Genomic DNA, 15,914 nt, shown 5'->3' on the forward strand with positions numbered 1-15,914 from the left:
TCAGCAATGGCAGGTGCTTTGGCAGAGTAACGCTTCCAATCACTGCGTTGGGAAGGAGCCTCTCCTGCAGAGCTTTGGAATTTTGCAGAAGGAAAATTCAAATTCTTAACTGCTCAAATCATCCCAGTTTGCAGTTTTTCTAAAGTTTCAATTTAAAGAGCAGATTATTTCTGATGGATTTTGAAAGAAGTAGTCCAGACTGATGCAGAGGTGGAACAAGTGTTGCAGCCAATCTGAAACAAAACTGGGAAGAATCCTCCCAGACACACTATAGGTGGGGCTGGTAGCGCTGCCTATTATTCAAGTTGCCTAACACTTCCCATTATAAGTTGCCTAACACTTCCCATTATTCCCTCTTCTCTGTTTAAAATTTTACCAAAATGTAACTTGGCTGAAATTTTCCATGTCAGGTGTGACACGTTCGGTCACAGAGACCCCCTTGGGACTGTCACCTGATGTGCTGAGAATACCTCTGAGCCCGTTTTCCCTGGCAGCTTGGGACTCCAGAACCCTGTCTTGTTGAGCCAGACACACAAGCCTGATGCAACACAGACCCAGGGTCTGAACCACATGTCCCAAAGCTGCAGGCTTAACTGCAAACAGCTTAGCAACTGCTGCTGTCTCTAGCACCCAGACACCCAGCTCCCAATGGGATCCAACCCCCAAATAAATCTGTTTTACTCTGTATAAAGCTTATACAAGGTAAACTCATAAATTGTCCGCCCTCTATAATGCTGATAGAGAGAGATGCACAGCTGTTTGCTCCCCCAGGTATTAATTACTTATTCTGGGTGAATTAATAAATAAAAGTGATTTTATTAAGTATAAAAAGTAGGATTTAAGTGGTTTCAAGAAATAACAGAACAAAGTAAGTTACCAAGCAAAGTAAAACAAAACACGCAAGTCTAAGCCTAATACAGTAGGAAACTGAATACAGGTAAATCTCACCCTCAGATGTTTCAGTAAGCTTCTTTCACAGACTACACTCCTTCCTAGTCTGGGCCCAGTCCTTTTCAGTCCAACGTCGCTTATGGCCTGGGTCCAGGAATCTCTTACTCCCGTAGTTACAGACCTTTGTTCCAGTTTCTTTCAGGCATCTCTTTGGGGTGTGGAGAGGCCATCTCTTGAACCAGCTGAAGACAAAATGCAGAGGCTTCCAGGGCCTTATATTCTCTCTTGTGGGCGGAAACCCCTTTGTTCATCTGTGGAAAATAACTGCAACAAGATGGAGTTTGTAGCCACCTGGGCAAGTCATGTCCATGAATGATTCAGCTTTTTGCAGGCCAATGCCATTATTTACATGTTAGTTTGAACGTTCCCAGGAAAGCTCAGGTGTGGATTGGCGTCTCCCAAAGTCCATTGTCAGTTAAGTGTTTCTTGATTGGGCACTTACTGAGAATAGTCCTTTCTCAAGAAGCTGACCAAATGCTTCACTGAGGCTACTTAGAATCAAACACATTGCGATACAAGTACATAGTCAATATTCATAACTTCAAATACAAAAATGATACATACAGCATAATCATAACCAGCAAATTACCTTAGTCTACCTCCTTTGTACAAGATTTGGGGCAACTATAGGACCTCGGTTGCACCAATGATCTATACAGTCACAGTTCATGTCAATAATGTCACAGCAGGTATCTGCCTCAGGATGATTTCTTTTTTTAAATTCAGTCCATACAGTTGGGTTGTTTCTGAGAAAAAAAGCTAGAGGAAAACATTGTTTTGCCAATGTTACAAAATTATTGATCTTTTCTTTGAAATGCTCCCGCACCCTGATGCTTTGGATTAGGGAGCTGAAATTTGACAGTGGAGGGGGTCTTTGTGTGAGGGATGTGCCTTTTGTCTTCCCCATGAAAATCTGCCCAAATTGGGCCAAGTTATAAGGCTCTGAAAAATGGCAGGTGTCACGTACTCAGCAGACTTCTTTGATCTTTTGATAGCAGAAACCTCTGAAGATTGTGCCCTTGCTGAGCCTGCTGGAGTATCTCACAGCTCCTAGTGCTGACCAGTGTGCATGCTCCACGGTCAGAGAGGCCCTGAATATGCTCCTGTAGGGTGGATTTGATTTAAATCCTGATTTAAATCACTAGTCAGGAAGACTATTTAATTATGGATTTCTACATAAAAGCACATTCTTGTTGGTTGTTTTAACCTTAATGCATATTCTTCACAACTCAGATGTAGGTTTCATTTTCAGAAGGTACCCAAGGACGATTTTAACCAGTTGATTCTGGGAAACTTTCACGGGAGAGTGCATCAGCCACTTTGTTAGAAGCTCCTGAGATGTGTTGGATGTCGAAATCAAAATCTTGGAGAGCTAAACTCCACCGAAGAAGTTTTTTGTTAGTTTCTTTGACGGTGTGAAGCCACTTCAGTGCAACATGGTCGGTTTGCAGGTGGAAACGCTGTCCCCAAACATATGGGCGTAGCTTTTCCAGAGCGTAGACAATGACATAACATTCTTTTTCAGTGACTGACCAGTTGCTTTCCCTCTCAGACAGTTTTTTGCTGAGAAACACTACAGGGTGGAATTCTTGATCAGGTCCTTTCTGCATTAAAACTGCTCCCACACCACACTCAGATGCATCTGTGGTTACTAGGAATGGTTTGTCAAAGTCTGGGGCCCTTAGTACAGGGTCAGATATGAGTGTCGCTTTAAGCTTGTTAAAGGCCTTCTGACACTTTCCGGTCCACTGAACAGCATTTGGCTGTTTCTTTTTGGTTAGGTCTGTCAGTGGGGCAGCGATTTGGCTGTAGTGCGGTACAAATCGTCTGTAATAACCAGCCAAGCCTAAGAAGGATTGAACCTGTTTCTTTGACTTTGGGACAGGCCACTTTTGGATAGCATCCACTTTGGCCTGTAGGGGGCTGATAGTTCCTTGACCCACCTGGTGTCCAAGGTAAGTCACTCTGTTTAGGCCTATTTGACACTTCTTAGCCTTAACAGTTAGTCCTGCCTCCCTTATGCGCTCAAGGACTTTTTGTAGATGTTCCAGGTGGTCTGCCCAGGAATCCGAAAATATGGCCACATCGTCAAGGTAGGCGACTGCATATTCTCCTAATCCCGCTAGGAGACCATCTACAAGTCTTTGGAACGTGGCGGGTGCATTTCGCAGCCCGAAAGGGAGTACATTAAATTCATACAGCCCGAGATGTGTGATGAAGGCTGACCTTTCCTTGGCAGATTCATCTAGCGGTACCTGCCAGTACCCCTTGGTTAAGTCCAAGGTAGAGATGAACTGGGCCCGTCCCAGTTTCTCTAACAGTTCATCTGTGCGTGGCATTGGATAGTTGTCTGGGCGAGTTACAGCATTTAGCTTACGGTAGTCCACGCAAAAACGTATTTCCCCATCTGGTTTGGGAACTAGAACCACTGGAGATGCCCATGCACTTTCAGAGGGGCGGATTACACCCATCTGTAACATATCCTGGATCTCCCGTTCTATAGCAGTTTTAGCTTGAGGAGACACCCGGTAAGGTTGGACCCTAATTGGGTGAGCATTACCTGTGTCAATGGAGTGGTATGCCCGCTCAGTCAGTCCTGGGGTGGCTGAGAACGTTGGCGCATAGCTAGTGCACAGCTCCTGGATCTGCTGTCGCTGCCTATGCCCAAGGGTCATGGAGAGGTTCACCTCTTCCACACCACCACCACATTTCCCTTCGTAGTAGACACCTTCAGGCCACTCAGCGTCGTCTCCTCCCTGGGCTGTAAACTGACAAACCTTTAATTCTCTGGAATAAAAGGGCTTTAGAGAATTAATATGGTACACCTTAGGCTTTCGGTTGGGGGTGGGGAATGCTATGAGATAATTAACAGCTCCCAGGCGCTCCTGGACCGTGAATGGCCCTTCCCACGATGCTTCCATTTTATGGGCCTGGAGCGCCTTTAAGACCATGACCTGGTCTCCTACTTTGAAGGAACGCTCTCTGGCATGTTTATCATACCAGGCTTTTTGCTCTTTTTGAGCATCCTGTAAGTTTTCTCTAGCAAGGGCTAAAGAGGTTCGGAGGTATTGTTTCATATTCTCTGTGTGTATATAAAGTCTGCTGCAGTTTCCACGGTATACATCTGATGAAGTGAGCTGTAGCTCACGAAAGCTCATGCTCAAATAAATTGGTTAGTCTCTAAGGTGCCACAAGTACTCCTTTTCTTTTTGCGAATACAGACTAACACGGCTGTTCCTCTGAAACCTGTCATTATGCAAGGCACTGCATTTAGCCGTATGGAGTGGAAATCTATCCAAAATACCTCTGAACAACATACTAATCCACAGAGGTCTCCCTGCCAACACTACAGAAAGAGGGATTCTAGATGGACTCCTCCTGAAGGTCGAAACAGCAGACTGGACTTCTACATAGAGTGCTTCCGCCGACGTGCACGGGCTGAAATTGTGGAAAAGCAGCATCACTTGCCCCATAACCTCAGCCATGCGGAAAGCAATGCCATCCACAGCCTCAGAAACAACTCTGACATCATAATCAAAAAGGCTGACAAAGGAGGTGCTGTTGTCATCATGAATAGGTCGGAATATGAACAAGAGGCTGCTCGGCAGCTCTCCAACATGAGTTTCTACAAGCCATTACCCTATGATCCCACTGAGAGTTACCAAAAGCAACTACAGCATTTGCTCAAGAAACTTCCTGAAAAAGCACAAGATCAAATCCGCACAGACACACCCCTGGAACCCCGACCTGGGATATTCTATCTACTACCCAAGATCCATAAACCTGGAAATCCTGGGCGCCCCATCATCTCAGGCATTGGCACCCTGACAGCAGGATTGTCTGGCTATGTAGACTCCCTCCTCAGGCCCTACGCTACCAGCACTCCCAGCTACCTTCGAGACACCACTGACTTCCTGAGGAAACTTCAATCCATCGGTGATCTTCCTGATAACACCATCCTGGCTACTATGGATGTAGAAGCCCTCTACACCAACATTCCACACAAAGATGGACTACAAGCCGTCAAGAACACTATCCCCGATAATGTCACGGCTAACCTGGTGGCTGAACTTTGTGACTTTGTCCTTACCCATAACTATTTCACATTTGGGGACAATGTATACCTTCAGATCAGCGGCACTGCTATGGGTACCCGCATGGCCCCACAGTATGCCGACATTTTTATGGCTGATTTAGAACAACGCTTCCTCAGCTCTCGTCCCCTAAAGCCCCTACTCTACTTGCGCTATATTGATGACATCTTCATCATCTGGACCCATGGAAAAGAAGCCCTTGAGGAATTCCACCATGATTTCAACAATTTCCATCCCACCACCAACCTCAGCCTGGTCCAGTCCACACAAGAGATCCACTTCCTGGACACTACAGTGCTAATAAACAATGGCCACATAAACACCACCCTATACCGGAAACCTACTGACCGCTATTCCTACCTGCATGCCTCCAGCTTTCACCCTGACCACACCACACGATCCATCGTCTACAGCCAAGCTCTGCGATACAACCGCATTTGCTCCAACCCCTCAGACAGAGACAAACACCTACAAGATCTCTGTCAAGCTTTCTTACAACTACAGTACCCACCTGCAGAAGTAAAGAAACAGATTGATAGAGCCAGAAGAGTTCCCAGAAGTTACCTACTACAGGACAGGCCTAACAAAGAAAATAACAGAACGCCACTAGCGGTCACCTTCAGCCCCCAACTAAAACCCCTCCAACGCATTATTAAGGATCTACAACCTATCCTAAAGGATGACCCAACACTCTCACAAGTCTTGGGAGACAGGCCAGTCCTTGCCTACAGACAGCCCCGCAACCTGAAGCAAATACTCACCAACAACCACATACCACACAACAGAACCACTAACCCAGGAACTTATCCTTGCAACAAAGCCCGTTGCCAATTGTGCCCACATATCTATTCAGGGGACACCATCACAGGGCCTAATAACATCAGCCACACTATCAGAGGCTCGTCCACCTGCACATCCACCAATGTGATATATGCCATCATGTGCCAGCAATGCCCCTCTGCCATGTACATTGGTCAAACTGGACAGTCTCTACGTAAAAGAATAAATGGACACAAATCAGATGTCAAGAATTATAACATTCATAAACCAGTCGGAGAACACTTCAATCTCTCTGGTCACGCAATCACAGACATGAAGGTCGCTATCTTAAAACAAAAAAACTTCAAATCCAGACTCCAGCGAGAAACTGCTGAATTGGAATTCATTTGCAAATTGGATACTATTAATTTAGGCTTAAATAGAGACTGGGAGTGGCTAAGTCATTATGCAAGGTAGCCTGTTTCCTCTTGTTTTTTCCTACCCCCCCCCCCAGATGTTCTGGTTTAACTTGGATTTAAACTTGGAGAGTGGTCAGTTTAGATGAGCTATTACCAGCAGGAGAGTGAGTTTGTGTGTGTATGGGGGTGGGGGGGATGTGAGAAAACCTGGATCTATGCAGGAAATAGCCCGACTTGATTATGTAAAGAGTTGTCACTTTGGATGGGCTAGCACCAGCAGGAGAGTGAATTTGTGTGGGGGGGTGGAGGGTGAGAAAACCTGGATTTGTGCTGGAAATGGCCCACCTGTTGATCACTTTCGATAAGCTATTACCAGCAGGACAGTGGGGTGGGAGGAGGTATTGTTTCATATTCTCTCTGTGTATATAAAGTCTGCTGCAGTTTCCACGGTATGCATCCGATGAAGTGAGCTGTAGCTCACGAAAGCTCATGCTCAAATAAATTGGTTAGTCTCTAAGGTGCCACAAGTTCTCCTTTTCTTTTTGCGAATACAGACGAACACGGCTGTTCCTCTGAAACCTCTTTTTACAATTTTAAAGTGATTTCTTCTGAAAACTTTTCAGATGAGTTTTACAGCTATATCACAAAACGTATGATTGTTGGGTTAGTTCATTTACCAAAGGTATTTGAAGCAGATATTTATGAAGTCACGGGGAGGTGAACTATCTCCACTTCAACAGGTTAATCATTAATATTTGGAGGATTTTCTTTCCAGGCTGTATTAGGAGGAGAACCTCCCCAGCCAAACATTTCAATTGTTTTTTTTTTAACTACAGCAACATTCTGTATTCTGGATTTTTTTTCTTCAAGAGCAAACGCTATTTTAACAGAACAAGTTAATTTAGTTAAACATTCGCGTTTTTTAAAATCCGTTTGTAGGGGGAAGCGGGGCGGGCCGCGGATGGACACTAGGACGGGGCAAGGCTGGGCCTGGCTGGGGCAGGAGCCTGGCGCCGGGGGCTCAGCAGGGCAGGCAGCGTTTCCCGTCTTGCCTCTCCCAGCCCTCGCCCGCCCAGGGGGCCAGGTGCGTTCACCCTTCGCCTGATTCCGCGGGGCTGCGGGCCCTTCCCTCGCAACGAGCTCCCCTCGCAGCCCTGCGCTGTCCAGCCCCGGCTGCGTGCGAGGGAGCATCAGGCTCGGCAGAGCCGGAGGCTGCCGGGTTCCTCGCGCTGTAGTTTAGCCGGGCCGGGGCCGGGGGCCGGGCGCTGCGGGCCGGGGCTGGCTGACGGAGGACGGGACGTTTCCGACCCCCGCCCTGGGGCGAGGGGCTGGTGCCCGGCGCGGGACCGGGGGCAGGTCGGTTCCTGCAGCCGGGCGGGGGCGGGCGGGGGCGGCTGCTCTCCGAGGGGCAGCCCCGAGTCTGGGGCTTTTTCCCTAGAGGCTCCTGTTGCCCCCCCCCCCCCTCCGGTCCCGGTGCCGGTCCCGGTGCGCGACCGGGCAGAGCCCGCCGGGGCCCCGGGCTCGCGCCGCGCCCTGCCCCGTGTCCGGCGAGCTCCGGCCGGGCTCTCCCGCCCCGCGGGCCGCGACCCACCGAGCTCCGCCCGGCCCCACGTGGCTCGGAGGCGGGGCCGCTCCCCGCGCAGCCCGGCGGCCTCCGGAGCGCCCGGCCCGGCCCGGCCCGACCCGGCCCGTGCGCGCCGCCATGGCCCGGCTGGGCGCCCTGCGCCCCCCGCCCCGCGCCCCGCGCCCCCCGCCCTGCGCGCTGCTGCTGCTGCTGGGCGCCGCGCTGGGCGTCTGCGCCTTCTTCGGCCTGGGCGCGGGGCGCGGGCCCTTCTCCGGCGCCCCCCCGGGCCCGCGCCGGGACCCGGCCCCGGCCCCGGCCCCGGCCCCCGCCCGCCTCCACCTGCTGCTGATGTTCACCAAGGCGGCGCGCGGCTCGGCGCTGCAGGCCCGCGCCCAGGCTGCGCTGCGCTCCCTGCTGCGCCGCGCGCGCCTCCCGCCGGGCCAGGCGCTGCACCTGCACTTCGTGAGCGAGCCGCGCAGCCGCCAGATCGCCCGCGGCCTGCTCCGCCCGCTGCTGCCCGGCCTCCCCTTCCGCTGCCAGGTAGCGCGGGGGGCGGGGGGGTGCGGGACTGAGGCTCTGCCGGGCGCGGGGCGCCGGGGCGGGGGGGATGGGGCGGCACCGGGCGCTGGGGTGTGACGTCTGTGCCGGGCGGGGGGCGCTGGGGTGGCACTGGGCACTGAGGCGGGATGGCGGTGCCAGGTGCTGGGGTGGCACTGGGCACTGAGGCGGGATGGGGCGGTGCTGGGCGCTGGGGTGGCACTGGGCACTGAGGCGGGGTGGCGGTGCTGAGCGCAGGGCGCTGGGGTGGCACTGGGCACTGAGGCGGGGTGGCGGTGCTGAGTGCAGGGCGCTGGGGTGGCACTGGGCACTGAGGCGGGATGGCGGTGCCAGGTGCTGGGGTGGCACTGGGCACTGAGGCGGGGTGGGGCGGTGCTGGGCGCTGGGGTGGCACTGGGCACTGAGGCGGGGTGGCGGTGCTGAGTGCAGGGCGCTGGGGTGGCACTGGGCACTGAGGCGGGGTGGCGGTGCCGGGCGCTGGGGTGGCACTGGGCACTGAGGTGGGGTGGCGGCGCCGGGCGCTGGGGTGGCACTGGGCACTGAGGCGGGGTGGCGGTGCTGAGCACAGGGCGCTGGGGTGGCACTGGGCACTGAGGCGGGGTGGCGGTGCTGAGCGCAGGGCGCTGGGGTGGCACTGGGCACTGAGGCGGGGTGGCGGTGCCGGGTGCTGGGGTGGCACTGGGCACTGAGGCGGGATGGCGGCGCCGGGCGCTGGGGTGGCACTGGGCACTGAGGCGGGATGGCGGTGCCGGGCGCTGGGGTGGCACTGGGCACTGAGGCGGGATGGCGGTGCCGGGTGCTGGGGTGGCACTGGGCACTGAGGCGGGGGTGGCGGTGCCGGGCGCTGGGGTGGCACTGGGCACTGAGGCGGGATGGCGGTGCCGGGTGCTGGGGTGGCACTGGGCACTGAGGCGGGGTGGCGGTGCCGGGCGCTGGGGTGGCACTGGGCACTGAGGCGGGGTGGCGGTGCTGAGTGCAGGGCGCTGGGGTGGCACTGGGCACTGAGGCGGGGTGGCGGCGCCGGGCGCTGGGGTGGCACTGGGCACTGAGGCGGGGTGGCGGTGCTGAGCGCAGGGCGCTGGGGTGGCACTGGGCACTGAGGCGGGGTGGCGGTGCTGAGCGCAGGGCGCTGGGGTGGCACTGGGCACTGAGGCGGGATGGCGGCGCCGGGCGCTGGGGTGGCACTGGGCACTGAGGCGGGGTGGCGGTGCCGGGCGCTGGGGTGGCACTGGGCACTGAGGCGGGGTGGCGGTGCCGGGCGCTGGGGTGGCACTGGGCACTGAGGCGGGGTGGCGGTGCTGAGCGCAGGGCGCTGGGGTGGCACTGGGCACTGAGGCGGGGTGGCGGTGCTGAGCGCAGGGTGCTGGGGTGGCACTGGGCACTGAGGCGGGGTGGCGGCGCCGGGCGCTGGGGTGGCACTGGGCACTGAGGCGGGATGGCGGTGCCGGGCGCTGGGGTGGCACTGGGCACTGAGGTGGGGTGGCGGTGCCGGGCGCTGGGGTGGCACTGGGCACTGAGGCGGGGTGGCGGTGCTGAGCGCAGGGCGCTGGGGTGGCACTGGGCACTGAGGCGGGGTGGCGGTGCTGAGCGCAGGGCGCTGGGGTGGCACTGGGCACTGAGGCGGGGTGGCGGCGCCGGGCGCTGGGGTGGCACTGGGCACTGAGGCGGGATGGCGGTGCTGAGCGCAGGGCGCTGGGGTGGCACTGGGCACTGAGGCGGGGTGGCGGTGCTGAGCACAGGGCGCTGGGGTGGCACTGGGCACTGAGGCGGGATGGCGGTGCCGGGTGCTGGGGTGGCACTGGGCACTGAGGCGGGATGGCGGTGCCGGGCGCTGGGGTGGCACTGGGCACTGAGGCGGGGTGGCGGTGCTGAGTGCAGGGCGCTGGGGTGGCACTGGGCACTGAGGTGGGGTGGCGGCACCAGGTGCTGGGGTGGCACTGGGCACTGAGGCGGGATGGCGGTGCTGAGCGCAGGGCGCTGGGGTGGCACTGGGCACTGAGGCGGGGTGGCGGTGCTGAGCACAGGGCGCTGAGGTGGCACTGGGCACTGAGGCGGGATGGCGGTGCCGGGTGCTGGGGTGGCACTGGGCACTGAGGCGGGATGGCGGTGCCGGGCGCTGGGGTGGCACTGGGCACTGAGGCGGGGTGGCGGTGCTGAGTGCAGGGCGCTGGGGTGGCACTGGGCACTGAGGTGGGGTGGCGGCACCAGGTGCTGGGGTGGCACTGGGCACTGAGGCGGGGTGGCGGTGCTGAGCGCAGGGCGCTGGGGTGGCCTGGGCCAGCCCTGCCCGGGCACCCGAGGGCTGGTACCCGCAGTTCCGTTCCATGGGACTGTGCACCCCTCTTGGCTGATCCCCAGGAGCCAGTGCCCTGCCACTCTCCCACCCCAGGGCTTAGTCCCAGGTTCTTTGTCAGAGGGGCTGTCCGAAAGGGACAGGTGCCAGCTGCACGAGGGGATGGTGCTGCACACCCAATCACGAGCGACTATGGAGAGACCTTGTCTATAGAGAAGTCTTCTCCCGAGTCCCAGCCAGGGAGTGGGTGGGTCAGGCAGAGCAGGAGGGCTACTATCCCTTGGCTTTTTATTCATGTAACTCTGGAGTTTTATGTTATCCTTATAAATGTTGAATCCCCCTTTTAAATCTTTTAGCGCTCTGGTCTCATGTGGCAGTGAGTCCCACAAGTTAATTCTGTGCCACAGAAAACATTTGATTTGAGTTTTAAATATGTTGTCTTTTAGTTTCTTTGGGTGGCCTGTGAGGGGCTGTTCCCCTTATTGAAATGCTGGCAACTGGGGAACCTCTCTGCCAGTTTCAGGCCCCTTCTGGATTGCTTCTAATGCCTGGCCCTCTCCTGCAGTGATCGGAAGGACTCCTGGGGCTGCTAGAACTGCCTGGCTGCCTAGCCTGAGGCTTCCTCACGCTGTGGTTGCTGGGCCCTGTCTGCTGGCGACGCACCTTGTGTCCACGCTCAAATGTGCTCCCCGCAGCACATGGGATCGCCCCAGCATGTAGGCCGGACTCTCTCTGAGCAGGCCTAGCCACTGGGCAGGCTCCTTTCTGCCTGATACAGTGCCAGTGAGGCCTGGCTGCGGGGGACACATCCCCAGCCGTGCAACCGTTCCTCTTCCTGCCATCTCACATGCCCCAGCACCTGGGCTCTGCTTCCCGTGCCTGGACGCACAGGCCTCACGCTGACCGGAAGCCCCTGAGAGAGGACTCATCTCTTCTGAGACCTGTCTGATTCCTCCGCTGGGGGGCTGCTCCCTGCTCTCCCATCGTTTGGGTTCGTTGGAGCTTTGACCGGCAGCGCTGGGGCCGGCTCTGGCCTGCCTAAGGAGGGTGCCGTGCCTACAGCAGGACACGGAAGAGGCAAGCTAGGAGGACTCGACATAGGAATGCACACATGTGGATGGGGACTCGGGTCTCCCCCTCATGTTCCGTCACTGCTGCTCCTAGCCCAGGTCTCCGGCAGCTTGGCCCCTCCAGCCTCCGGTGGCGGCCTGGACCCACAGCAGAGTGTGGCCCCCTGAAAATCACTGCGACGGGGGCACGAAGACCCCATGGCAAGAAGACCCCTGTGCCCTGCTGCTTGGGGTTCTGTCCCTGACCATCTTGACTAATAGCCATTGATGGCCCTGTCCTCCATGAACTTAGCTAATTGTTTTATTAACCCACTGATAGTTTTGGCCTTCACAACATCCCCTGGCAACGAGTTTCACAGACTGACCATGTACTGTGTGCAGAAATACTTCTTTTTCTTTGTTTTAAACCAGCTGCCTGTTAATTTCATTGGGTGGCCCCTGGTTCTTGTGTTGTTAGAGGGGATAAGTAACATTTTCCTATTCGCTTTCTCTACAGCAGTCATGTTTTTTTGACCTCAGTCACATCCCCCGTAGTCGTCCCTTTTATAAGATGATCAGTCCCAGTCTTTTTAATCTCTCCTCCCAGGGAAGCTGTTCCACGTCCCCTCATCGTTTGTGTTGCCCTTCTCTGTATCTTTACCAGTTTTAATATATGTTTTATGAGAGGGGGCAACAAGAACTACATGCAGTATTCAAGGTGTGGAAATGTCATGGGTTTCTATCGTGGCATTATGATATTTTCTGTCTTATTGTCTATCCCATTCCTGATGGTTCTTAAATTTCTGTTCCCTTTTTTGACTGCCGCTGCCCATTGCGTGGATGTTTTCAGAGAACTATCCACAATGACTCCAAGATCTCTTTCTTGAGTGGTAATAGCTAATTTAGATCCCGTCATTTGATATGTGTAATTGGGATTATTTTTTTCCAACTTGCATTACTTTGCATTTATCAATGTTGAATTTCATCTGCCGTTTTGTTGCCCAGTCACTCCGTTTTATGAGATCCCTTTGTAACTCCTCATAGTCTATTTAGGATAGGTAAGTCTAAAGGAATTTAGTATCTTCAAACTTTACAGCTTTACTGTTCACCCCCTTTTCCAGATCATTTATGAATATGGTGAACAGCACTGGTCCCAGCACAGATCCTTGAGGGACCCCACTATTTACCTCTCTCCATTGTGAAAATTAACCATTTATTCCTACCCGTTGTTTCCTATCTTTTAACCAGTTACTGATCCATGAGACTTCTTGTCCCATGACTGCTTACATTGCTTAAGAGCCTTTGTCGAGGGACCTTGTCAAAGGCTTTCTGAAAGTCCAGGTATCCTATATCCACTGGATCATCCTTGTTCACGTTTGTTGACCCCCTCAGAGAATTCTAATAGATTGGTGAGCACGATTTCCCTTTACAAAAGCCATGTTGACTCTTTCACAACATATTGTGTTTATCTATGTGTCTGATAATTCTGTTCTTTACTGTAGTTTCAACCAGTTTGCCTGGTACTGAAGTTAGGCTTACCGGCCTCTAATTGGAGTCTTTTTTAAAAAGCAGTCATATTAGTTACCCTCCAGTCATCTGGCACAGAGGCCGATTTAAGCGATGGGTTACATACCAGTTAGTAGTTCTTCAATTTTATATTTGAGTTCCTTTAGAACTCTTGGGTGAATACCATCTCGTCCTACTTGTTGCTGTTTAATTTGTCATTTTGTTCCGAAACCTCCTCTATTGACACCTCAATCTGGGACAGTTTTTCAGACTTGTCTCCTAAAGTGAAAGGCTCAGGTGTGGGAATCTCCCTCTCATCCTCTGCAGCAAATACAGATGTAAAGAATTCATTTAGCTTTTCTGCAATGGCCTCAGGAGACTTGTGCTCTGTCAAGATGCCAAGTGCTCCTCATAATGCAATCACAGCTCTGACAAGCTGGTTCAACTAATTCCTCCACCGGTCAGTACAGCTACCCAGCCCAGGGCATGCAGCTGGAGAGCATGCAGTTTATTCGCAGTGAATGCTGCCTGCTCCCGGGGCAGAGTCAGTGCCCTGGCATGTTCTGTAACTCTGTACTTCCTGGGTTTCAGAAGTGTGAGTTAATGCAGCGTTAAGGGTGCCCCATGGCCTTTTGTGCTCTTCCACAACGTCGACAAGCGCGGTTGACTGTCAGAGAATGGGCGCTCAGCGCTTCCTAGGAATCGGGCCCCTTCTGGTGCCTCCGGCTGATGGGTGAATACGCGGCTCGAGGGGAGAGGGGCAAAGCACAGCCTCGTCAAATGTAAATGAGAACCGGCCTGAGTTTCCTGTTTCATTCACTGGAGGATGAATGTGCTGGCTGACTTTGGGACACGATCAGTGCGTCAGTGCGTAAGGATCTTCCGGGGAGAAAACACCTGCTACTGAAGGGCTCTTTGATCTGGCGGAGAAAGGCAGAACTAGAACCAAGGGCTGGAAGCTGAAGCCAGACCAATGGAAATGAGTAATCCGGCACAGTGAGGGTGATTAGCCATTGGAACAAACTCCCCTGGGAAGTGGTGGATTCTCCAACTGTCTGTGACTTCAGACCCAGACTGGAGCCTTTCTGGAAGATGTTTTAGCCAAACCCAAGTTACTGGGCTCAGAGCAGGGCTGGCTGGGGGACATGCAAGGGCCTGTGCTCCACAGGAGGTCAGACTAAGGTCCGTTCTGGCCGCACGCTCTGAGTCAGAACGTGGCTAGCTGTGGAATGGGCACAGAGCAGAAGCATGAACGTTAAGTGCTCAGAGGTTCCAGGAAGCTGCTGTCGCAGTAGAGAGACTTTCTCTCTGTCCGTCACTTTAAATGGAATGTTTCAAATGTATTTGAACAGTGGGGAATGCGCCTTCTTCTAATGAAATTAGAACGGAGCTGGTGAGATGTCATTCGCTCCTCTGATATTCCGAAAGCAAGATCCTCTTCTTTACAGACGCTTTTGGCTGAATAATTAATCATTGAGTAACCTGTGATCAAAGAATGCTGTTAGGAAATGACTACAGTTTGTTAAATCATTTTCCGTCTTGTTGGCTGGGGGCCCTGGGAACTGTAGATAGCTTTCAGCCCGCTCTGGCTGCTGAAAACACTGTGAAGAGGATAGTGGGGGATGCTGCATGTAGAGCCACCCGTCTGGACTCTGCTGACCTGGCTGGGTTCATGGGTATGGAAAACATAGAGCAAGAGAGAGAGACTGCCGGGGAGTTTGACTTGCTCCTTGCGTGCGTCCAGCGCATGTTCCAGCTCCTTGACTGACATCTTAGCTAGGGCAGGGCCTTCCCTAAAGGATGAGTTGGGGGATGGTCATGCTGAGACTGAATCCCTGGGCTTTTGCACCTGATACTTGGGAATCCTGCATTCCTCAGCTACAGACGCACTTGCTTCTCAAAGCGCTGCAGTGCAAAAGGCAGCCGACTCCCCCTGTGGCTGTGGGCAAGCTGCCTGCACAATGCTGCAGCCCCTGCTCCTTTGACATAGGGGTGAGTTCCCCTCCTCCCAGGCCTGGGTGCTGAGGTCCTTATCGATTCACAGATGGCAAGGCCAGCAGGGACCATTGTCATCATCTGACCTCCTGTACAGCACAGGTCAGAGAACTGCCCCACAAGAATGCCTAGAGCAGAGCATTCAGAAAAAAAATCCAGTCATCATTTCATAAAAATCATAGACTTGTAGGATTGGAAGAGACCTCGAGAGGACATCTAGTCCAGTCCCCTGCACTCAAGGCAGAACTGAATATTATCTTTTAGACCACCCTTGACAGGTTGTTGTCTAACCTGCTCTTAAAAATCTCCAATGATGGAGACTCCACAACCTCCCTAGGCAATTTATTCTCGTGCTTAACCACCCTGACAGTTAGGAAGTTTTTCCTAATGTCCAACCTAAACCGCCCTTGCTGCAAGTTAAGCCCACTGCTTCTTGACCTATCTTCAGAGGTTAAGAAAAACAATTTTTCTTCCTCCTCTTTTTAACAACTTTTTATGTACTTGAAAACTGTTATCCTGTCCCCCCTCAGGCTTCTCTTTTCCAGACTAAGCAAACCCAATTTTTTCAATCTTCCCTCATTGGTCATGTTTTCTAGACCTTTAATCATTTTTGTTGCTCTTCTCTGGACTTTCTCCAACTTGTCCACATCTTTCCTGAAATGTGGCGCCCAGAACTGGACACAGTACTCCAGTTGAGGTCTAATCAATGCGGAGTACAGCGGAAGA

The 15,914-nt window shown here is 53.7% G+C and overlaps 1 protein-coding gene across 3 annotated transcripts in view; it reads left to right on the forward strand.

The window, feature by feature from the left end:
* The first annotated feature begins 7,169 nt into the window (after positions 1-7,169).
* The window catches only part of XXYLT1 (xyloside xylosyltransferase 1), a 107,074-nt gene continuing 98,329 nt past the window's right edge, over positions 7,170-15,914 (forward strand). The window contains exon 1 of one of the 3 annotated variants that reach the window (XM_048864539.2): positions 7,170-7,307. In XM_048864539.2, coding sequence (XP_048720496.2) covers positions 7,185-7,307 — 123 coding nt within the window. In that variant the 5' untranslated portion in view covers positions 7,170-7,184. Of the gene's footprint in view, positions 7,308-7,496; positions 7,580-7,900; positions 8,328-15,914 lie in introns of those variants that run through there. The other 2 variants (XM_075132013.1, XM_048864538.2) reach the window with 2 other exon arrangements.

Source organism: Caretta caretta, chromosome 9, assembly GCF_965140235.1.
Source record: "Caretta caretta isolate rCarCar2 chromosome 9, rCarCar1.hap1, whole genome shotgun sequence".
Taxonomy (NCBI): domain Eukaryota; kingdom Metazoa; phylum Chordata; order Testudines; family Cheloniidae; genus Caretta; species Caretta caretta.